The sequence below is a fragment of the Anopheles coustani genome, chromosome 3, assembly GCF_943734705.1.
Source record: "Anopheles coustani chromosome 3, idAnoCousDA_361_x.2, whole genome shotgun sequence".
Classification (NCBI taxonomy): Eukaryota; Metazoa; Arthropoda; class Insecta; order Diptera; family Culicidae; genus Anopheles; species Anopheles coustani.
Window position 1 is genome coordinate 70370355 of NC_071288.1, and position 23430 is coordinate 70393784.

Below are 23430 nucleotides of genomic sequence, written 5' to 3' on the forward strand. Positions count from 1 at the left end.
ACTAAATAGTATAATTATATTTTTATAATTAATACTTATTTAAAGGTATTTATACTTATACGCTTCCAAAATGACGCTTTTAACGTTTACTTGTTTTTACATTAATGTTTTTGAAAAGCATTAATTTTTGACTTTGTAGAATAATAAAAATATGCTATAGGGTGCATTTACATTATAATCATTATTTACATTCTTTCATTTTAACACAATAGTTAAATTAAAAAACGCATTAAAAACATGAATTAGCACGCCAGTATATTTATTTACTATATCAAAACTCCTTCTCGTCGAGCAAACCACGACAATGACCATTTTTACATACGAATAACGGTCTTTTTGTAATGTCGCAGAAAGTTGCGACACAAACGTTGGCCAGATCGTCCAACGCCGCGACCCGGTGCCGGCGGGAGTTTCTGCGACACTTTTGACATGCAAGATGGCCGACTTGGGCTACTTTTGACTACTTTGACACTTCCGGTGAGCACAAATCGGTCGCAGAAACCCCGGTCGCAGAATTGTCGCAGCGCCGTGTGGACGGACGGTTATAATAAAAACGTTCTGCGGGCCTTGCAATTTTCGTCTTATTAATTTTAATACATTTAAACATTTCAAGTGATTGCAAATAAATGTCTCCAGTAGCGTTGAATGCGGTGTAATGCTTTCTAGTTATAAGGACAGTGATTGGTTCCCCGTGCGTGATAAACCTGCAAGTATATAGACCGTGTGCACAAATTAGTGATGAGAATAACATCTCTTTTTAGAGATTTCAATCAGAGTGAATAATCATCACGATGATTCGAATCTTTAAGTCACTCTTTTGTGATTTAAAACGTGTAAAATGATTTATTAACCTTCGAGGTGATTTGAAACCTTCACTGGGATTCGAATCCCAAAAGAATGAACGAGTGGATAAAAGAGTCACTAGTCACCATAGAGATTCGAATCCCAAATTGTGATTCGAATCACAACTTGGGATTCGAATCTCTATGGCGACTACCGACTCTTTTACCAACTCGTTCATTCTTTTGGGATTCGAATCCCAGTTAAGGATTCAAATCAAAGGGCGTCACAAAAACTATCTGTTACTCGGTGTCCACACTACAACGCGACGTCGCCTGACAGGAGCTGAACTCCATATAAAAAAACCTTGCGCGATGTCGCGGGAAGCGCGCTAGATTTTTTTTGCATGGATTTCAGCGCCTGTCAGGCGACGTCGCGTTACGCGACGTTGCAGTCTGGAAAGCGTGTTAGGATTTAAATCGTTCATTCAATATTAAGATTCGAATCACTCACTCATTCTCACTCAGAGCGCACATCACTAGCTCAAATGCAAGGAGTGCCTACTGTCAAAAAAATGTAATGTCACTAGTTTTTGCTCGCGAACGAGAAAGGGAGTTTTCTAGATTCGCTGCTCCAGTTCGTATTAAATTTATTGATCCACAGCTAAAGACGTCCGTCTGCCGTGCGTTTTGCTTACAGGTCGACTCACCCCGGAGTATCGTGGCTGCAGGCCGGTTCGATACCGGATGGTAGAAAGCTGGTGACCCGTGAATCGGCATCCGAAAACCCGTAGCGTCCTCCGCAGCAGCGACTCCCAGAAATTATTCCATTGCTTTCCGTGCTACGCTGTGTGAGTGCGTGTGTGGACGTGTATGGCGCGTGGCCGCAAACGGTAAAACATTCCAACTTTCTTCGCGCTGGACCGTGTCTCGCTTCCAGCGACCGAGAGTTCACATCTTTCTTTCAAACGCACCGATTTGCGCTCGCACCGACTCCTCCGTTCCGGCACGGCACACGACGACGACAGCCACTCTAGCATAGGGGGGTCGCGGCTTTCCTCAGGTTTTCCAACGTATCGCCGTGTCAGCTGAAGGCAAAAGACGTAACAAAAAAAACAACAAACCAGCGCTAGCCAACGAAGCAGCTCGGGAGTGCGAAGACCCCTCTAGGTTTTGCCCGATACTTTTTTTAATCGTCCACATATTCCTTCCTCATTAGGCGCTAGCTTGTACCGGAAGCTCAAATCCCCTTGTGGCCAACGGGTCTTCCGAGGCAAGTTGATCGGCGAATCGTACGGGTGGTGTTGATCGTGCTCTGTAGGTAGTGTCAGTGCAAGTGTACGTGATCGAGACCGTGATTGTCCCGTGGAAACGGTGAAAAGTACGAGATCGCAATCCGGAGATAAATTGCAACCGATCCCAGGAATAATAATCGGTTCACGGCGCAGTGAATTACGTGTACACTACTTCGGTACTAGTGCTATTCTGTGTGCGTGTTTGTCACTTCTTTTTTATCCTGTGAGGTGTTCCTAGCCGCTGCTGTTTTGTGTCGTGTGATTTTCTAGTGCCGCCTCTGCTAGGGTGGAGGAGTAAAGTAAACGCGGTGAACGAAGAGAAAGGGCCTGTACGTCAAACGTCATTCACACGATGTCGTCATCCGGCGATTTTGGAAACCCGCTGCGGAAGTTCAAGCTCGTATTCCTCGGTGAACAAAGCGGTAAATATCGTGTTTCGTCGTCGTACTTTATTTCAAAAGCTTTGTAACTAGAAACTCTCAGCCTTCTAGATATCCAAGTTATCTTGGCATAACATTTATCCTCAAATTTGTGAGAAGTAGTGTCTAAAGGCAGAAATACTTATAAAAAGGCAATACATTTTCCACCGCGGCGAAGGACGGAAACTTTTGCTAATTAGCCATTATTCAATCAGCAAGAAAGGCGTTGGTGATCCATTTCTTACCCATCCCGTTTCGCACGGTACCGGCGTTGGCCTCGTCTGCTTTCACCGCCCCCTCCCCCGGGAGTACCTATCCGCGTGTACGTGAGAGCTACCTTATCACAATCATGCCAGCCGGAGTAAAACGGAACAAAATGCTGGCCTCTTTTTTCCGAGCAAACCAGAAAAAGGCCACACACCAACGGCGGCCGGAGAGAAGAAACAAAAAAAACAAACATCTCCCCGCAAGAAAGAACCACTTCGGAGGAAACCCGTTAGCCACGGAACGGAGAATCCGTTCGATGAATGATGCGAACGAGCATCATGACCTCACCTCATGAGGCAGCGGCGCGAAGACACGAAGCAGGCGCAATATGCTGGATGAGGAAAATCTCACGGCAAGGAAATCGCCCTGGGAATAAGATTTATTTATTCATCATTGTGTCCAACCTAGGTCGGACGCGCTTCTTTCCTACCTCACTCGTAGAACCCGTAGATGTGGCAACGGGGAGAAACGGTTGACCAAAGTTTTCCGACGTTCCGCAGCACAGGAGCGCAGAGAACGAAGCGACAAGAACAACAAAAAAATGCACCGATTTCGACCTTTCTACTTTAAGAAAGTGACTTTTTGTGCACGGTCACCGAGCATTTATCTTCGATATTAAGCTGGACAAAAAATGTCACTCGGGTTTTGTCTGTTTTTGGCAGTTTTGTTTTTCAACGTAGATCCTAATTTGCCCATAGCAGCATTTTCCTGTATTTCTTCATTCGAATTTTTTTTCGTTTTTCCATTTATAATTTTTGTCTTGATTTGCTTTTCCGAAAGTATGTCCTTTTAATATGATAATTTGACCAGAAACATCTTATTATGCTGCTGTTTTGCAGCCCTTTTTGTATGGTTTATCTTTTGTGATGAAGTTGTTTCGTTTCGACTGTTTCCAAATCAATAGAAACAATTTTGGGTTCCACCCGACATCGAAGCAGGCGTCAACTTACGAAACAAGACGAGAACACTAAATAACAAATGCGAAACCATGGATCTAGTTTTTTTTTTTGTGAAGCACAAAGAATGGAGGAAAATACCATGTCACCCGAAGAGGAATCAAAATCAAACCAAAGAAAAATTGCTCACTATACAGCATCAGTGGGCCAGTGACACGAGAGAACATTGGTGGCCCTCGAGGGTTCAAGAACTGTCCGCCCATCCATCTCCTTGGCTTTCCGCAACCTTCTTCTCGCCGGGCACGTAATCAAATTATGTGATACATTATTCCGGCTTTCTCCCTGCCATGTCTCACGAATCCGGTCGGGAATGGGAGCGAGGGAGAATGTGTGTTTTTTTTTTGTTGGCTTTTACTTTGTATGTATGACTTCTTATTTTGTGTCTTTTTTTCCATGGCCTCCTATGCCACATCCAACTCGATCATCCACCCGACGACTACGATGATGATGATGCTATTCACGGTCTGTTGGAAATCGCGTCCCCATCCCCCGCCACCCAGTGGGCAAAACATCGCTAATCACCAGGTTTATGTACGACAGCTTCGACAACACATACCAGGTAAGTGGGGAGAGCGGTCTGGAGCCGGACGTGGGATAATAGAATTATGTTTTAGGGATCAAGTTTCTCTGTTTTTTTTTTTTGCATACATGACTCTTGTCACCCTTTCGGGGTGGCGTTGTTGGTGGGGGCTAGGGTGCTCCATAGGAATGATTCATATCAGTGATTTCCACCCCATAATACCGGATCTTTGCGCCCGTTGCCCTTCTCGTGGTCGGTTGTTAGTCATGCCATTCGTTTTGAGGACGGTTCGATGGCATTTTGTCATTGATCAATTACAGCTGGCTCAGATTTGGTCATTTTTGGGATCGTCCCATTTTACTTTCGGTGTCATATTTTGCAGCCATCCATTTTTGATAGGCTCATGTGCTGTTTTTCTTTCTAGCTGGTATGCATGTAATCGATGTGTTGAAAGAAATCTTTGAAAAATTAAATTGTTAAGAGAACTTATCCTTTTCCTGTTTTTTGAGTGTTTTATTTCGAATTTATTCACTCCATTAATATAAACCGAAACTGTCAATTCGTTCAATAAACACAACACATCTGATCGCCAAGCTGACACAAAATTTTCCGTAATGATTCATTTGTTATTCTAAGACTTCTTTTAGGCCTAATCAGAATGACCATCAATATTTCACGCTGATGGAATTTTCTTTTCCCGTAAAACTGCGATAAGATTCGCCAGATCGGACACAATCGGACACAAAAACAGCGTTACCTTGGACGGGCAAGATAGACAAATTGATTTCCCTGTCCTCCGCAACAATCCATCACCACAACTGTATCGTTACTCTATCGGTAGATCTGAATAGCGAAAGTAAGCAGTAGGGCTAACTGGCGCTAACATAGCCTTTTTACTGCATCGTCCATGGGCGGTAATCAATAAGAGGATTGGGTTGTAAAAATGGCTTTCTTTTATCACTTACCACATCCGGTAGCATCATCGTACGTCATATTATATTCCTTCGAGAAGATCCAATGGTTCGCCTTTTTGCTAAAAGCTTCTTCTCCTGGATGATTCCTTCTGTGCCGGTGAATTTGTTATGGTTGTGTACGGCAGGAATCCATCGGTTAGTCCCACGTAGCCATGCACGGAATGTAAAAACACATTTACTTTACGAACTATCGCGGAGGTCAAATGTCACCGCCTTGCGCCAATGCCTTGCGGTTGAACGAAGGCACTGAGCTAATAGATTTCTCTAAAGTTCAATAGTTTATATCCTCCGGTGGACGGCATTGTGGCATTTCTGCGCCGTGAGTTGGTACCCGAGGTTAAATAAAATCTTGCCACACGTGATCCGGTTGTTCGTTCTCGGGACGAATAGAAATTGAATTATTGATCCTTTCTGTGGCGAGCGAGATCTTGCTGTGTCCCGAATTGGGTTACATTTTTCTTCCTGTGGCCTCAATGCCGATACAATCAGCTGCAGGAAAGCACGTTTTAGAATGACCATTTTCCGCGGCTTTTCTGGAACGCCCCGAAAGGACTAAAGGACGGCCGGAAAAAATGCATATTGTTCCTTCTTTGTGGGATGTTTTTTTTTCTTTTCAACCTTTACCAACTTTATTCGGCGAACAAAACCGAGAAAGAATCGAATAGGCGACACATTGACAATCGCATTAAAACTTTTCCGCCCGAGGCGTTCGAGGTTTCTAAATAGATTGGTTATTTCCAAGATGATGTTAAGCGCGCAATTAAAGAAGCAATCAGATGTTTTGATTTGTTTTGCTGTAATGAGAGCTTTTCGAACTTTACCGACGCGAAATTATTTGTTTTTTGAGATGAGGGGAACGAACAATGATTTATATTTGTCGTTAATTTAATTGACAGAAGATTTTTGCAGTTCCATCTAATTGGATTATTTGCCTCAGGTACTTTTTCTTCAGGTACATAATAAAAAAACAGTTTATGTGCGAAATGTGACGCTGTAAATGTGTGTTTATTGAAATGAATTCCTTGCAGCGACGAAGAACCCGGTCCAAGAGGTGACCAAGAGATAGAATAAGCAAGACCGCGAACCGCTCTTTGCAAATGAGCCGACCAATTAATTATAACTTAACCTAATTACTCGACTGGCACGTAATACGTCCCGGCGGCTCAGTCCGCGACAGACCCGCCATCCGGCAGTTCTCGGTCGGAATCTGTCGATTAGAGTAAATTAAGCGATTCCTTCATGCATGAAATGACCGATGGCGGGTGGAAAAAGAGGCAGAAGATGTCGTGGCAGGCATACTGATGGACAAACATTGCGCTCTACCTTGATCTCTGGGTGATGAATGAAGCTGGTGCGAGCAAGTTGACGGAGGATTTTGTTTTTTGCTTTCTCCATCATTGATAAAGGCGACGTTGACGATCTAGTTCCGAGGAGAGTAATAATAAATTATAATGTTTTAACGACAACAGCGTCATTTCGGAAAGATTTTACCATGTTCTAATGGATGCTCGCAATAAAAACGTGTTTAATTTATGTTGTTGTATTAATAAATTTTATGATCATGGTCTAAGACTTTGACTAAATTTTGTCACTTCAGAGGTAGCAGTTGCTTACACATGCCTCAAGTTAGCCTCTTCAACGTTTGTCTTATTAGATAAGAAGTGTTATGAATCATTCAATGAATCATGGTTGTTAGGAGTTGTACTTTTCTATAGTTTTTGAAAAAGGTGTTTGTGTTCAAACTCATACCAATATTTTTGCGTATATTCTACAAGCACATTGCTATATGAGCGTCAAAAATATATTTTTAAAAAGCACACTTCAAGTAACACGAACATTCCGCTGCAGTATTGGTTTCCCTTGCCACGTAATCGACCCGGGTTTTGTTTGCTGACGAATCTGTCCAACCACCTGCACACTGTGGGGGGGGAGAGTTTGATACTTGCTCCAGTTATCTGGGTTTTATTCCAGTTGTTTTCTTCAAACTGCATTCTCACACCTGTACTAGCTACGTTACGTTCGATTCGATAAGAAACGGTACGAAAGTTTACGACACGTAACTCTCGTAAAAAGGGGGCCAGCTCTGATAACCGTGGCGCGCTTTAATGAAAGTACTTAAACATTACCATCACCTCCATGGTGGAATGGTTGATAGGAAAAATGTTCAATACTACCTGTTTGTTCGGAGTCTCCGTGTTGGAAGACCTATTATTAAGTGTCTGTCTGTCATAAGTCCCTACCTTAACCCCATTCAGAATGTTTGTTTGTTCGGAAGGGAAGGTTCCCAAAAATGGCAAGGCGTGCTTGCGATGACTAATGCATTCGTGCAGGTAATATATTAATACGGTTTTGCTTGCTGATGTGTGCGAACGGCGTGCCATGCCACGTGTAAGTCACCCGCAAACACCTATTTGAAATTCATTAGCGTAACTTTTCACATCTTTTACGATGCTGTCCCGCCCTTTCGGATTCCGTCCGCCACTGTGGAATTGCGTTTGCGTTTCCAATTAACATAACTCTCCGCCAACTTATGACGTTATTTCTACTCTTCATTTTTTTGTTATTAATTGTTTTTTTTTTTTTTGGAAAATAAAATCTTTCCTCCGAGCGAACAGCGAACGCGGTCCATAACTGAGAAGTTGAGGCTTAATCCGGCCGGAATGTGCCACCCCGAGGAGTGGAGTACTTTTCCCATTTTGCCTGAAATTGAATCCTGAATTATTCAAAGTAGCTTCTCCTCGCCCAGCTAAGCCCTCCTCTCGTCCCCCTCCCCGCGCTAAGGTGGTTCAACTTTGTGCTGCTGCAATCAAACACAAAAACGCTCATCAGAGGCAAATTACAAGATGCTATGATTTTTCTTCCTTTTACGCCCATTTCGTTTGATGTTTTTTTACTTTCGTTGCGGCGTTTGTTGGCCTTGTCTGGAATTTGTGGCATTCCAGTTGCCACGCGTCTGGATATGATGTCGGTTAAAAATAATGCCACAACTTATTTGCAGCAGGAAAAGTTTCTATTATTTATTCCACAACTAATGTTCATCATATTCGATACTTACGGTACAGACCGTACGGTACAGACAGTTGACCGTGAGAGACAAACACGCAGAAACCATGGTATAATATTTTTGAGAACGGAAAAGTATCTGTGGAAAATTGGCAAAACGGTTGCTTGAGCAGTCTTTGTCGAAAACTTACGAGCAAAGCATAAACTGCTGGAGTTTTGTTGTTAATGGCAGGTTTATCTTCTTTTTGAGAAATAAGACACATTAATAAATAGAATATTTTAAGCTACTCAATTTCACAAACTTTAGTAATAAATATTATTGCTCAATCTATTCTTTATTTCTCAATTAATTTGCACCACATTTGAATGTAATTTGTTACGATGTTTTGACGACAAGTAGAATAATGTTTTGGACGCTATAACATTCTTTTTTTCTCTCCATTGATTGATATTTCAACAGATAGAAAGGCAGTTTTATTCTAACCAGGGAAAACATCGAAATTCCAATGGCGATAAGCACATTCCGCACAGACTAGGTGAAAATATCGTCCTCGTCTGCAGACACAAAACGGAAAGACTCGGGACATTCCTATGCGAAGCCGAAAAAAAAACCCAGTCTGATGATGTTAACGCGAACGACTACTCTAGTCCGGAAAGAGTAGAAATCGACGGAGAAGGTGTATGCGTATCGTCGGGCCAACCAACCATTCCGGTTGCTGGTGGTTCGTTTCCTCCCGACTTGGTGGTGCATTTTTATTTCCCCCCGCATACGCCTGGTTTTCCTTTCATCTTTCGCCAATTTTTTTTCGCAGCATAAAAAGCTCACCCCTCTGGGGCGGGGGGGACAGGAGAGAAACGTTGTTTACGACCACGCGCCGTAATGCCACACTTAACGGCATCCGCCGAGGTTCCCGGGCCAGAATCAAGGCAAGGAGACGAACCAACCGAGGAGCATTTGCGCTATTACAGCAAGTTACTAAGCAAGTGCTGGGGAAAAGGGGTTTATTGGCAAACAATTTTCACTACATCTCAACCAACCGGTTCCGTTTTGGGCCTCGCGGCAAGGACGTTCCCTCCGGGTTTCGGCGGAAGGTTTATGGTACATGTGAAATGTTTCGTTTTGTGTCTGCCTTTCTTAATTCACTAAAACCGTGGGCTGCTTTTGATCTGTTTGAGTTGTGGTTTGGTGTTTGTTTTTGCTTTGTGTCGTTAGGCGGCGCACAGGAAACCACCGGTGGCGGAAGGTGGCCAGTGTTACACAATTGATCATTTTAGTACTTGTTCTCATGTTTTGTTTTCTGCTTTGCTGGCTCTTCTAGTATTTACTTATGTTTATGTTCCTTTCATCTTCCGGACAAAGTTTGTGTCTGTTTCGCATGATGACTCATCTCATCGGGAGGGAGTTGTAGCTGTTACACTCTACTCCCTTTTTCCTCGGGAATGGAGGGGGCAAACATCCGGCCAACACACCTTGCACATTTCCCGGCGACATGAACCTGCGTACTACAAACACGTGCCGCGTCCCCCTCCCCCACCCAATTGGTGTTTCTTTTGTATCCGTACTCACGTAAACTTTCGTTTCCACTCAAAACCAGAAGTAACTTCGCTGTGTGTTGTGTGTGAAATTTAAGACAGAAAAAAACTTCCTAAATGATTCTCCCAACTTCTGGTCCGGTGGCCGCCCGGCTAGCCCTGCTTGGTGGCTTTTTCAGTTCATCCTTTTCATCAGTTGTGCAGGAGTGGTAATGGATTTTTGCCATTTTCTGAACGGTTCCTTATGTTGTGTCGAGCAGTTTCTCCTGGTGCTGAAAGGAGGTGGTTCGGGATCGCTTTTTTTGTGGTTGCATTTGTAAAGTTAGCGGTGCGCTAATTTATTTTCATCCTTATCAATCAAGCATAATGTTGAAAGGGGAGTTTTTCCGTAGGAAACTTCTATGGTACATTGTGTTTTTTTCTTCTTACAATTAGCAGCAAGTAAGTCCTCTTTAATGAGGGAGATTTAAACACTTTCTCGAAATTGAAACTTATGCCGGAATGAAACTTTTACATCAGCGTTTGCGCTTTCCCAGCAACGAAGAAAGACGCTCGGGGCTTTTCGATTCAGCCCACACCACCCGGTGCAGTCAGTGTGCCCTGTGTACTGTGGCTTACCATCCGATGCAGGAGAGGAGGGTAGGTAAACATCGAAGAAGGACACGACTCTCCCTTTCGATCAATGATGGTGCCCTTGGGCGATTCAACCAGGCGTCGGTCGAACAAGGAGAAACATCCATCATCATATGTTCCTTCCTTCCTTCACTCGGGACACGGAGGGGTCCGGAGTGCGCACACACACACACACGCCGACGGAGTTGAGGTGGAATTAGATCATTAAAATGTATGCGGAGACATCATGTCGCCCCACGCAAAGTGCAGCAAACCGTGGTCCGGGCGTCACCAAGTCCTCATGGCCACCATGGGAAACGGTACCGGAGCGACCGGCGCCATCGGGGAACGGCGCGGACGGGGGCGGTATATTTTAGGAACTTGATGCCACACCGACATCGTTACACGTTCCGCTGAGCCCGAGCGTCGACAACGATACGAACCCGATACTGTTGTTGTGTTCGCGTGCCGGCTTGCAAAATGAGCCCTCATGCACAGTGGGCCAGTGGTTAGGACATTCCAAGAAGATAATGTAACACCATTTGTTGTACTTTTGCTACTTATTTATGCTACCCATTTATGGGTGACGTCGTACGGAATTTGTTAAACGACTGTCATCAGCTCTTGTAAACAAGTGTAAATTCAAAATTATCATGCAATTTTGGTTGCGCGACTAAATTTTCACTTAACTTTAGGCTAAAAATTTACCATATCTAATAGCAATCAAATTAATTGGACAACTCGTTTTGAAAGAAGTTATTATAGGGTAAGGTTTTACAAAGTCGTATAAAACGAACGTTAACACTAGAATGCATTGCTTTGGAAACTTGCCCGAATGCTTTGTAGGCAGGTTTTCTGTTCTTTAAACGCTATTTTTACCCTTATTCTTAAAACTTCATTATTTTTGAAAAATTTTCAAATCCGCAAACATTTAGAACCTTTGTTGACTACCTTTTTTCGTTTTTAATTTTGTGACATTGTGGTACACCACTTCAGCATTCCGCTAGCTCGGTGTAACCATATCGGGGTTGTTTTAGATGTAGCTTTGGATTTTAGGAAAAGCCTTTTTTTTCAAATATTCAGCCGCCTACGAGATATTAAAATCGCAAATTGCCGTGGGGTCAAAATGACCCCTATTTAGATTCTAGTGTTAAACGAAAGAGAAACGATTCACTCTCGTAAATCCCAATGACAACTGAATATGCATAATTGTTAATTTTAGAGATGAAATAATTTGTTTTTCCGTTCAAAATAGCTGGTAGACAGTTAACGTTATTTTGTTTATGAGTCGTGTATGCATATACTGAGTACGGGAATTTTCATTCTACTGAAATGATGACGAATGAAAGTTTTCAATGAATGAAAGTTGCTGTCAGCTCTTTGCATCTTTGGAACAGATCCCCCAGCAATGTCGTACCTTCGAAGCCGTTTCTTTTGTCCTCCAGTTTCGCATAGTCCAAAGCACAATCGAAGGTACTGTTTGTTCCCCATTTTGGAACATTTCATGTTTCATGTGTAGGCGGAGGTGTAGGTGTATGTGCGTGTATACTAGGTCCCTTTCCCTCCCTCCCTGATCGCCAATTTAAACATGCGTTAAACCGCACAACAAGTACAACATGGCGCTACGCAGTTTAAAATCGACTCTCCCTCCCCCACCTCTGCTTTGCCTTAGGAACGGCAAGAAGCATCACCCGAATGTAGTATCCCGTTGAAGAACGTCATCGATCGTTGGAGGACAATCGATGAGAAATACACGAATAATGTGTCGTTTGCTAGCTCTCCAGCAGTCCCTTCTCACATTATGAAGCCGCAAACCCTGCCTTGTATCAGAAAAAAATGGATGATTGATCAGCCGAAGGGAAACGGTTTGTGGAGAATGCTGTGCTGGGTGGGATAACTTGCGTCATCATTTGTCATCAGGAATAAGGATGGATCGAACAGCACTTGTATCGGTTCTTCTGGTGTCATGTGAAAACACGCAAGAGCTTATAGAAGCACATATGTCCCATGGGATGGAGAATACGCTGGAGAAGAGAGGAGTTGTTGTTAAGCCAATACAGATTTTTCTCATCGAATATTTTCCATCATCTCTAATGAATTGTGAAGTTCGACGAAAACGTTGAATAATTTCATTCCATTTTCCCTATTCCATCGATACCGTTTGAGATTCCTGTTACCTGCTGGAAGCTTGGGTTTAATTTTACTTAAGACATTTGAAGTGTATTCTATTTGCCAAAAACTTTGTCTGTTTGTAGACTGAACCAATGCAAATGCGAGGCAATAGAAAATTAAACTAAAACCAATCATGCTGACAAATGACTGTTTCGAGCGATTGACTCTCGTCTTTCTATTGACAATTTGTCATACAATATGATCAATTAGCAAGCACCATTGGATGCTGCACGACTCGCAAGAGAATCGTGGAACACGCTATTTGTGCCACTCCATCGTCGAACGTGTGAGCAAGCTTGATGGCCCAGTTTTTCAATGCTTTATATTCCCATCGGATTTATTCTACCATTTGTTTTACAAGGGCACCGGAAATGATGATGCACATTTGTCATTGCGAACATTGTAGCACACCCCGGGTGCAATAAATCAACCAAACATAACCACTCAAACGCACACAGGACGCGAAGAGAAGGACTCTCGATTCGAGCAACGGACCAGAGCGACAACACGATAATGATTGTGTCTCGTCGGTTGATGGTTTTCTAATGAAACCGTTCGAGCGCTGAATAATTTAGTGCTCCAACTTACTCCATTCCGGGCCATGCGCGCCCCGGTGTGCCCTGCTGAATGCAACACATTCACAATGACTTCACCGTTGCATCTGGCCTCAATGGAGGGGGTTTCCTTCTTCGGCGACCCACCGTCGATGGTGACTTTCGCCCGGTGGCATATCGGTAGTGTTATCATTTTACTTATTCAGTTTAGAACTTTTGAAATCGTCGTCCAAGGAACACGAGACATGTGATGCACCGGGTGAAGTGCATGATGCTGCTACTGCTGCTGCATCCCTCTTGCGCTTCTGAGTGGCGTTTTATGTTTTATGTATGGGATGCACTCTCCTGGCTGGCTGTGTTTACGCCGGAGTTTCAAGTGGCATTCGAGATGAAGCAACCTATATAACGGCTGTATGTCGGAACCACCATCGCCTGTGGTTCTCCTCGCAGCGAAATGGGCGATGGATCTGATCCCGTGCTCCACGAATGTTCCAACAACCGCTGATCGTTGCAACGCGGGGTTAAGAAGTTTAACATCGCTTAACCTACAGGCGAACAGCAGCCGTCGGCAGCATCCACCATCGGGTGCTATTGCAACCGAGTCAGCAGTCAGCCAGCCAGCCAACATTATCTCATCAAAACACGTCCCCCGGACCGGAGTTGGCGTCGGACCCCGTTTTGGACCGATGGCGACCGCCCAGAGGAACAATTTGCCACCCGGTTTTTATTGCAGCGCGCGGGGAGCAATCGTGGAGCCATAATTTATGCTTCACTGTCCCGGCATTTTTCTCGTAACACTGAAACAAACATCGGTAAAATGGAGTTTTTCAGTGAGAAATAAAATTGTTCTACAGCTCTCGCAGCCATGTTATGAAAATGTTTATCCTACATAATGTTAGCGAAAGTTGATTACTTGAGGTTTACTTTTTACTTGATGGCTCTGGGGGCCTGAACACCGGCGTTCGTGGTCCAATTAGGTATTTAAACCTTAAAGCACACTGTTAAATCCTGTTTTTTAAACACTTTCGTCAAAGATAATCCAGTTTTCCGGAGTTCATTTAAAATTAAAATCTAATCTGGCCAATATTTTGATTGTCTTAGAACTTTATATGGTGTTTTTTCAACCATAAAAAGAAAGTCACTTTCCTGAGTTAAAGTGCGTTTGGTTGTTTCTAGGTATTGTTTTAACTTTCATATTTCAAATGCTTCTCTTTGGAACACATAGTTGAATTTATTGTTTATCATTGTTTTAATTTGTTTGAAAATTAATTAATTTGTTTGAACAACTTAATTGGTGTATTTTGCGCTGTATCTGCGTTTAACCTTCTGTTTGTTTCTCACGATTTAGAAAAACAATATTTATGATACATCAATGTATACAATTTAATGAGAATAACTTACACTTGGAACAAAACGTGTGGAACAGTCAGCCATCTAATATGCAGTTGATTATTTTCCTTCGTTTGAAAACTCTTTGTAAATCAATAACCAAATCTGGAACAGAACATCATATGTTTCACTTTTCTTCATAGGCTTCTTTTTCACAGCATTCAAATTGAATAACCTATCATAATTATCTTGATACATTACCGGCAACAATAGGGCAGGGAAACGACATTAAGGGTAGTCTCGACGATTCCCTAAGCGATCCTTGAAGGAACGTTCATGTACAAACTTTCCCCGGATAGTTATCCCCATTCTTTCTAAATTATCCTCGAATTGTTTCTCGTCTCGCAAACGCACCGTTCTCGATAACACACTCTCGTCACGGTAAAGCTGTTTCACTTTCATACGCCGCATCCATATTTGATGATCAACATCATCAATTTAGTTACCTTCGTACCCGCGTCGTCCGTCGTGGGAAGAAGATTCTGTTTTCTTATCTTGAACGGGACGGGAAAACGCAAACTCACCACATGGCCCCGGGGGGGGAGGATGTGTGTAGGTTGCAACGAAAACATTTGCCGGAAAGGAGGTCACCACCGGTCGGTCAGCTGGTTTTCCTTAGCTCTCTCGCCCGCGCCACCGATGACGCCATCCATCGGTTCGGAAGATTTATAGTCCTCGACCGGCTGCGGCTCATCGATCGGCGGTGGCTGCCGGGGGGTGGGAGGAAACGGTGAAGGGTCGCCGAAGAGGAGACGATAAAGAAGCTGGAAGAACTTGCCAGTGATGGTACTTTAATAGTTCCCACCGGAGGCAGCACCGCTCGTAAGGTTAAGCAAGTAAGAAATTATGCTTACTTTATGGGCCGGTGTTCGAGATCCGAGCGAACCAAGCAGACCGACGAAGACGTGCCCGCCCTGCAGTCCGTCCGGCATCCGACGAGCAGGAACAGAGAGTGGGGGCGAACGTCGGCAAACGGATGATGCCCCGACGTGGCTGCACCGGAAATGAGATCGTTCGGACGACTGGACGATGTTGCCAGTGTTTGTGAAGTGTTGGCATAATTGGCTCCGGTGCTTTAGAGGGTGATTGAATTGCTTATCGTACCAGAGCGAAACGCACTGTCGGGCTTTTCCTTCGGCGTCCGATTGTTGGTGTTAGTTTTGGGGAATGCGTACGACGCGTGGATGTGGACACTTGTTTTCCATCAACAGTTTGAAAGGCTCCGCTTGATCGATGCGGCTCGTGTATTAATTCTACCGTTTACTAATGCACTGTTTTATCTTATCCCAACGTCTTCCCACAGGCCACGATCGGTATAGACTTCCTTTCGAAAACGATGTATCTAGAGGACCGGACAGTGAGATTACAGCTGTGGGATACCGCCGGCCAGGAACGGTTCCGCTCGCTGATACCATCCTACATCCGTGATTCAACCGTAGCAGTAGTTGTGTACGACATTACAAGTGAGTATCATCCACGGACCGGCTCAATAAGACCCTTGGTGGACCAAGTGTCCACCCTCTACTTCTCCGTTCGTAATGCAAAACATGACTTTCTTACCCAAAGCCCCCCAAAGGGAGGAACGGTCAATTGTTGTTTGGTTTGTTTTTAGAGATGCTATAAATCATCCACGCAGTGTTGTGACAATCGAAAGCACACAATGGACCAGCATAGACGTAGGCAGGACATTCCATGCCTGCCGGGACGGTCACCACTTGGTCGGAATGAACGCTCAAATGGATATACATAGACGGACACAACGGAACGGGCGTGATAATTTATTTTTAGCTGTTTGACCTTTCCTTGAAGTTGGTTTCAGATGTTTTATTTCTTCCTTGTTTGTAATACTGAGGTCATTGGTTGTTTTTGTTTTCATAGCAATATAGACAACTTGCTGTTTGTCTATGGATATTCATGTTCAGGTTCTTCAGATGTGGTCATCCTGTCATGATTCTTGAAATGTGCTTCTCTTGGTTGAGTTTTTTATAAATTTTTTAGCTCAATATTTGAGAAGTTTTCGAACTTGTTACAATGTTTCGTAACCGTTAAATTTAATAGTTATAATTACCCGGTTAGAAAATCGGCCCATGAGCGCCGGGGCTCACCACCTCGACGGCGTGGGTTCGAATCCCAACCGAGACCGGACCCTCCCCTGTACGAGAGGACTGACTATCCACGTACAACAGGGAAACAAGTCTCGTAATCCCTTAACGGGTAGGCATGACCAAGAGGTCGTTACACCAAGAAAAAGAATTACCCGGTTGACAAAAATTCAATTTTTTTGCAGCTGTCATGAAGTTCCAGCAAGTTTTTCCATGGCAGATTGCTGATACTCTTGATGGAACTACATAGTAGCAGCAACAAATTAAATTTCTGTCAACCAGGTAGAGAGAAAAAAGCTTTCTGAAAAAAAACTCTGAGCGCCTTACACAAGTCTATGTTTGTTTTGAAGAGGGATCTCATATTAAATTTTGTTTTGGTAGGTCGGGTAATTAAAAAGAATATTGATAGAAGGCAACAGACGCCCTTTGCTGCGAAGTTCTAAAGATTATATAAACGTTTTTAGGTTAGCAATATATTTAATGGAGATTGCTACTTCTAGCGATTTTTTCACACAACCAATAAAAAAATCCCGAAGCGCCGTTTTATTGCTGTAACGGTATTTGCATCACGGCACTTCGTTGCAACCATTTAACCTGTTACCCCACAGAAGAGGTGCACCGCCCTCCTCCGGTATCGAGGAACCAGCCAACCCCGACGGATCGATCCGGGGTTTATCGAATTTTCTCCTCCACTGATTGGAAGCGACACATATTTGCCAACCGCAGGCACGTGCACGGAAAGGACGGCAATATTGTCTTAACTTATCAACGACAGGCGTCTCCTGTCTCCCCCCCGTCGATCCGATCCGATTCAATTAGTGTGTGACTCAATCCGTCACGCGTCAGCGACAATGGTCAATTTATAAATGTATATAAATATATGTTTTACACCCCGCGTAATGTCGTTGCGTAAGCTGCAACGGTCAGCTGAGTTACCGGCTTTTAACCGTCCGTTCGGGTTGAGGTGGTTCTTCGGTTTCTTTACCCGCACCCGCTTCTTCCTCTTGACCATCGGGTGTGGAAAAGTATCTCCTTTTTCTGTTAATTTTCTTTCGATTCAATCTCCATTTAAACCACCAACCCATTGAGGTTAGTTGCACCCAATTGTTTTGGAAGATTAGCAATAAAAAAAAACCCCGGTTCGTATGGTGCAAACTCGCCAAAAACGCTTACGAAAGCGTGTGTTCGTCGTTGTATCGTCCCGCACAAGGAAAGTGTTAGATTTTTGGTCAAAATTGCACTCGCCATTTTCAACGTCCGTCGTTTTGCCGTCCGTTTCGATCACACGCTTTACGATTGGTGCAGAGTGGATGATGCGTCCCGGGCCGCCGGGGTTAGCTGAACACGTCAGCGTCTGCAATGGAATCGAATGACCCCGAAGGCACACCACCCCACGCTGCAGTTCGGTGCAGTGCAGGTGTTGAAGCGGTCGCTTTTTTCCTTGTGCCGTGGAAATCCATTCCGGCCCAGGTTTATGGCTCGTTGGTGCAGGAATCGCAATCGATTACGGTCCGTTGCTCCAATCGATTGCGCACGTTTGTGCATTCTGGCTCTACCCATTGGCTATTGGAAGCCCCATCTACTCCGCGCTGGAACGGGAGCAATGGGAAAAAGTAGCAAGAATCTAATCATTTTCACACTGAATTCAACCGACATCAAACATCATGCGGTTGTGCCTGTGGGCTTTGAATGCTCAATACAAGAATGGCTAAGAAACACAACAGAACTTAACATGCTACTGGGCGCCTCCATCATCGTGTATGGATGGCATTGGACCAACGTCTTTTGCACAACGCGTCTTCAGCACATTGCTGACGAATACTATGCAAATGGGATGACGCCCGACGTGCTGTTAATGAATAGAATTAATGGAATTAAACAATTAGCACCCTTTTTTCTTCTTTACTGATCAGTAGCTTGGCTTTTGTCCAGCTATACTGAATAAGTAATGCTTGCCCTTGTCCACAACGGCAACTTTCCCAACAAAGCTAACTGTGATGTTAACAATGATTGTAGGTTAAGGTTTTCCCGTGATGGCCTCAATCAGGGCACAGTATTATGGAGAGACGGAAAATGTGTTTTTATACGACATTTAGTTTAATATAACTGCACCGACTGTAGGTCAGTGATTCTGCCCTCATTTCTTTTTTGTAGGTTATAATTTAACGTGACCGACAAAGCAGTATTGTTTATCCCGAATGCATATTGAAGGCTTTTTCTCAGCAACTTAGATTGTATCGGATGCCTGAAGAAGTACTAATTTTGCCATCTGTTTGGTGATTGTAGGGCATAGAATTTTTAGGAGTCAATAGAGGCGTGTAAAAATAGTTCAATAACACCGTCGCTCTCATAACCACTATTTAACTAATTTAGAATTGGCAAAATCTACTTTAATTCGAATCATCTTGATCAGACACTCCTGTGATTTTTTGTCTTCTTTTTTATGACTTAAAAGATGCCTACTATGATTTTTATAATATTTTTATACAATTAAGCCTACTGTGTTCACAACGTGTACACGAAAATACGGTTCTTACACCGGCCGTTCCTAAAAACTTTATTTCAATGCCGTTTTTATAACATACAAATACACAAAATGTAATCGTTCGATTTCATGTAATCGCATTGACTTTTAATTCCACTCATTTTTTCCAGATGCGAATTCATTTCACCAAACATCGAAGTGGATCGATGACGTGCGAACGGAGCGCGGTAGCGACGTTATCATAATGCTAGTGGGAAACAAAACCGATCTCTCCGACAAGCGCCAGGTGTCGATGGAAGAAGGCGAACGGAAAGCGAAAGAACTGAACGTAATGTTTATCGAAACTAGCGCGAAAGCCGGCTACAATGTTAAGCAGGTACGCATGCACCACCTGATTTATCCCTTTTTGCAACCATACTAATTATGACACCGCATCGTTTTTCGTTCTTTCAGCTTTTCCGAAGAGTTGCGGCCGCCCTGCCCGGCATGGACTCGACCGAGAACAAACCACCAGAAGACAGTATCCTTTTCGTAAAACAAACAAAACTTGTCAATCGTTTTCTTTACAGGTTCTGTTACGATTGTTATATGTAAATTAATTAGATTTGTTTACTGTTTTACTTACTGGTTTCAATGCCAACCAGGTTATGGAGAATTTTTCGTTTTTGTTTAACCTTTTGAATCATTGTTTTTCTTGTTATGTTATTTTTATTTCTTTTCCGTTGTTTTCCTTAACGTTTTACTTTCTCACCTTCCCTCCCAGTGCAAGAGGTTGTGCTGAAAGATTCCCCGAACGAAACGAAAGACCCGGAAGGTGGCTGTGCTTGCTGAAAGTTGGACTATTGACATCCCGTGCCCGGTTCGCCGGCACGAAGTGGCAGCAACACACCGGCAGGAAAAAAAGGGACAAGGCAAACCGTACGACAACCGTTACTGACTATCGTTACTATTAATGCTACTTCTACTACTACTTCTACTATTAATACGACTGCTGGGGGACGTTTGTGATCGCTAGTGACGATGACATTTTTTCCATTTATTCCTCTATGATAAAACAACCGAATGCAACCGGCATGTTTTGTGGCGGCGCTCTGAAACCACCTGGTGGATGGCTGAAGTGCAAAACTAAGGGTAAGGCGTGCTTTTCTTTTCTGTTATACCTTTTTTGCGGCATATTTATTAGTAGCTATAACAACGCCAGGGAGCAAAACATACACCTTCAAAATCGAAGTTACTGAACTGATGTTGCACACGCCGGTGGTAAACCGATTTTTATGGTGCTGCAATTTTGTTGCTTATACAATTAACGAAAACTCAGTGTATGAGGGAATATGTGTTCTGTTTTTATTTTTGCAAAGTTCGAACCATTTTAAGAAGCATTTTCCCTCGCTCATTTTGGGTAATTTTTTTTTTCTTGAAGCAAATTCAATACCGTTTCATATATCCAATAAAGGTTCCGAGGAGTACATGTTTTTCAATTAAATAAACCCACGATATGCTTCTGAACCGGGGTAATAAACAACAAAAACTGCTTCATTGAGTTTATATAACGCAGGAAGTTCATAACATTGTACATTAGCATTGCTCGCATCTTTCGAATTGCGGAGACGAAATTCTATTTTATTTGCTTTAAACATTGTTAACCGAATCAGTTAAATCATAATCCCATTAATATTATTCCCCCCATCCACCCCACACAATGACGTCCCGTTCTCGACGACAAACGTAAAGATAATGAGGACACAGTTTAACGAAAGACTTTCTAGCTGACGAGAGGTGTGCGTGTGTGATGCCGAAGGGGAGAGATAACTGCAATGAAACACGTTCCACGGAGGCGCATTACGATGGGGTCACTTACTTTATTCTTACTTATATATTAACGTTTTAAAGCGTAAGTTGTTAGAGAAGTAATAAATGCAAAACCTCAAAGTTTAATCTATACAGCGGTACATGGAGTATATTGAGTTGTACGTATTTTTCTTTTTCCTTCATTTTCTGTTCAAAAAATTATTATCTTTCTATTATGTTCACTGGAGCGGAAGATGGTTATGATTGTTTTTGAGAGGAAAGGTATCCGACTAACCCCAAAATGCTCCTTAACCCAACCGAAACACTACTAACGCTCCTCTTACAGCCGTGGATCTGCAAACTCAGCCGTCGAACTCGGGCGATCAGCAGGATTCGGAAGGTGGCTGCATGTGTTAAGGTACGCACTGCCGGCGTCATCCAACGGATGGGCTTAGGGAGAGAAAGAGAGGACACAAACTGATACCCCTAATTTTAGAGTGTAACATGCGCAGCAACGCCGCTCAGCGAGCAACATTAGTAGAAGAAGCAGCAACGCAGTGGCATCAGCAGTGGCAGAAGTAGTGTACTTTGCAAAGTTGTTATTCATGTTTTCCATACACACATCCAGCTTTGTTCAGTTGTACGCTTTCGAATCAGACGAATCCGATCGTGTCGTTGGAAGAAAACGTTTCTGCGTCATAAAATCAATTTAATTATGTGTATGTGTGTGTCGAGTAGGCTATGCTTGAATGTTGCATTTACGAGCCATGTGGATGCACAAAAACTTTGTTGGAAGCTTACGCCTGATGACTGCATAGTGTTTGGAAACAGGAACGCAGTTATGTTAGTTTGCATGAAACGAAAACCGAATTCGCGCGTGTGGTTCAAAATCAAAAACTTAATGTTGTGAAAATGTTTCAAGCTCGTTCTGATGAAGAAAACGTAATTCGAGTTTCAACTTTGTCAAGCGATACGTTCCAGGCAAATAAAGAGTGAGAAACGCGGCCTGCTAGGAAGCAGCATATTGACATTTTGATCAAAGCAAACTGTTCGAAAAACATTGGTGAATTAAAATTATCGCAATGAAACACGAACGCGGACTGGAGAAGCGAAAAATTAGAAAAGATTTCGGAGCGCCAAGCGAACAACTCAATTACCGTGTGAGATTTGAAAACGCAATCCAGGGAAAGGAAAACAGATAAGCATTAATTTATTCACCCCAACTCTAGTAATGAATTTACAATAGGAAACCACGTTTGAACAGTTGCTGACAAGATAAATAGAAGAACTGATTTCACGTGATGATAATAGGGAGGCTCAGCAGGAAATAAATGCGTGCATCAGTTGATTTTAAACCTTCATATGTTCCATATGCCTTCAATGTGATCTGCTTGTATTTGGATTGTCATTATCAGGTGCACTTATTGTATGTGAATGCCAAAATGATTCAACATGACGACACAGTATTGAAGATTTTGAACAAAACTTTCGCTACACTTTTAACATGACCCTTTGCAATAACGCCTTGGTAAAGCCTAACAACTAAATAAACCAAAGCTTCACTGCACTAGGAAGAGTGGCGATATTGAAAAAAATGAAGTTGAAAAACTAAGGAGAGGCGGTAGAGCCAATTTTGAAACGCGAAACATTCCTAAAGTTGGAATATAACTGGTGTACTTTTTTATTCACATTATTTCGTGCACGCATGTTCCGGGAACTTAAAGTCAAAAAGTCGATGGACTGAAAAAAGCCAATACTATTACCATCGCGCCTCGACTAATCGTCTCGCTCTCACTGCCCAACCTACTCGTCAGCCCCTAGCGTCACCAGTCATCCGAAGAAAAACTCAGAATTAGTATCTTCGTTTGGTAGAATCAGTGAACGAGTAAAAGGAAAACTAACGTAAGCAAACAAAGAACAAGCATGCATTATGATGTAGAACGCAGAAAATACCTTATAATTGAGCAGTGTTTCGCTGCTTGAGATGAGCTTCTGACTGGCATCGTCATTAGTAGGACGATAAAACATGGCTAGGAGCAGTATGAGTAATAGATAAAATATAAATTAACTCAAAACAGAATACAGATATGGAACAGACAAAAAAACTGTGCAGAAAAATACACAGCATCATCATCCTATCCTCGCACGTCTTAACCTCCTAGAGCATTACTCGTGAACCACGTTAAAATCCGGAAACAAACGCATTGAATCGATATAGCAAATGATGGAATAATGACTTATCTCTTTCAACCAAATCTAAATCCTCAAATGATTATTATCATAACAAAGACTAACGTTATCGATAAAAATAAAGCAAAAATATGGAGAGAGAGAAAGAGCGAAGGTATGGGAGAAGTGGGAAGCAAAATTTCTTACAGAATGCGTGTGTGGCATTATTTTTTTTTTAATTTCGTTTAATAGATTTAAAAGTCCTGCAGTCAACTAATCTTGTAAAAGGAAAAACGAGAAAGCTAATCTGAAAAAAACGGTGGTTTAAAAACAAAGGAACGAATTATTGTTGAACGCATTAGCCGCCAACGAAGTGAACGAAGGAAACAGTTAAGCAAAACAATAAAGGAAAA

The 23430-nt window shown here is 42.9% G+C and overlaps 1 protein-coding gene across 3 annotated transcripts; it reads left to right on the forward strand.

Annotated features, from left to right (window-relative positions):
• Nucleotides 1-1377: 1377 nt before the first annotated feature.
• Nucleotides 1378-22190, forward strand: LOC131272679 (ras-related protein Rab6). 3 transcript variants are annotated; one of them, XM_058274504.1, is made up of 7 exons: nucleotides 1378-1416; nucleotides 1999-2496; nucleotides 4217-4275; nucleotides 15777-15936; nucleotides 19231-19436; nucleotides 19514-19580; nucleotides 21195-22190. In XM_058274504.1, the coding sequence occupies exons 2-7, from the start codon at nucleotides 2427-2429 to the stop codon at nucleotides 21263-21265; spliced, it is 633 nt and encodes a 210-aa protein (XP_058130487.1). In that variant the 5' UTR covers nucleotides 1378-1416; nucleotides 1999-2426; the 3' UTR covers nucleotides 21266-22190. The 3 variants fall into 3 exon arrangements, with proteins under 3 accessions (XP_058130487.1, XP_058130489.1, XP_058130488.1); XM_058274506.1 differs by lacking the exon at nucleotides 21195-22190 and adding an exon at nucleotides 19824-20198; XM_058274505.1 differs by lacking the exon at nucleotides 1378-1416 and adding an exon at nucleotides 1524-1540.
• The last annotated feature ends 1240 nt before the right edge of the window (nucleotides 22191-23430 follow it).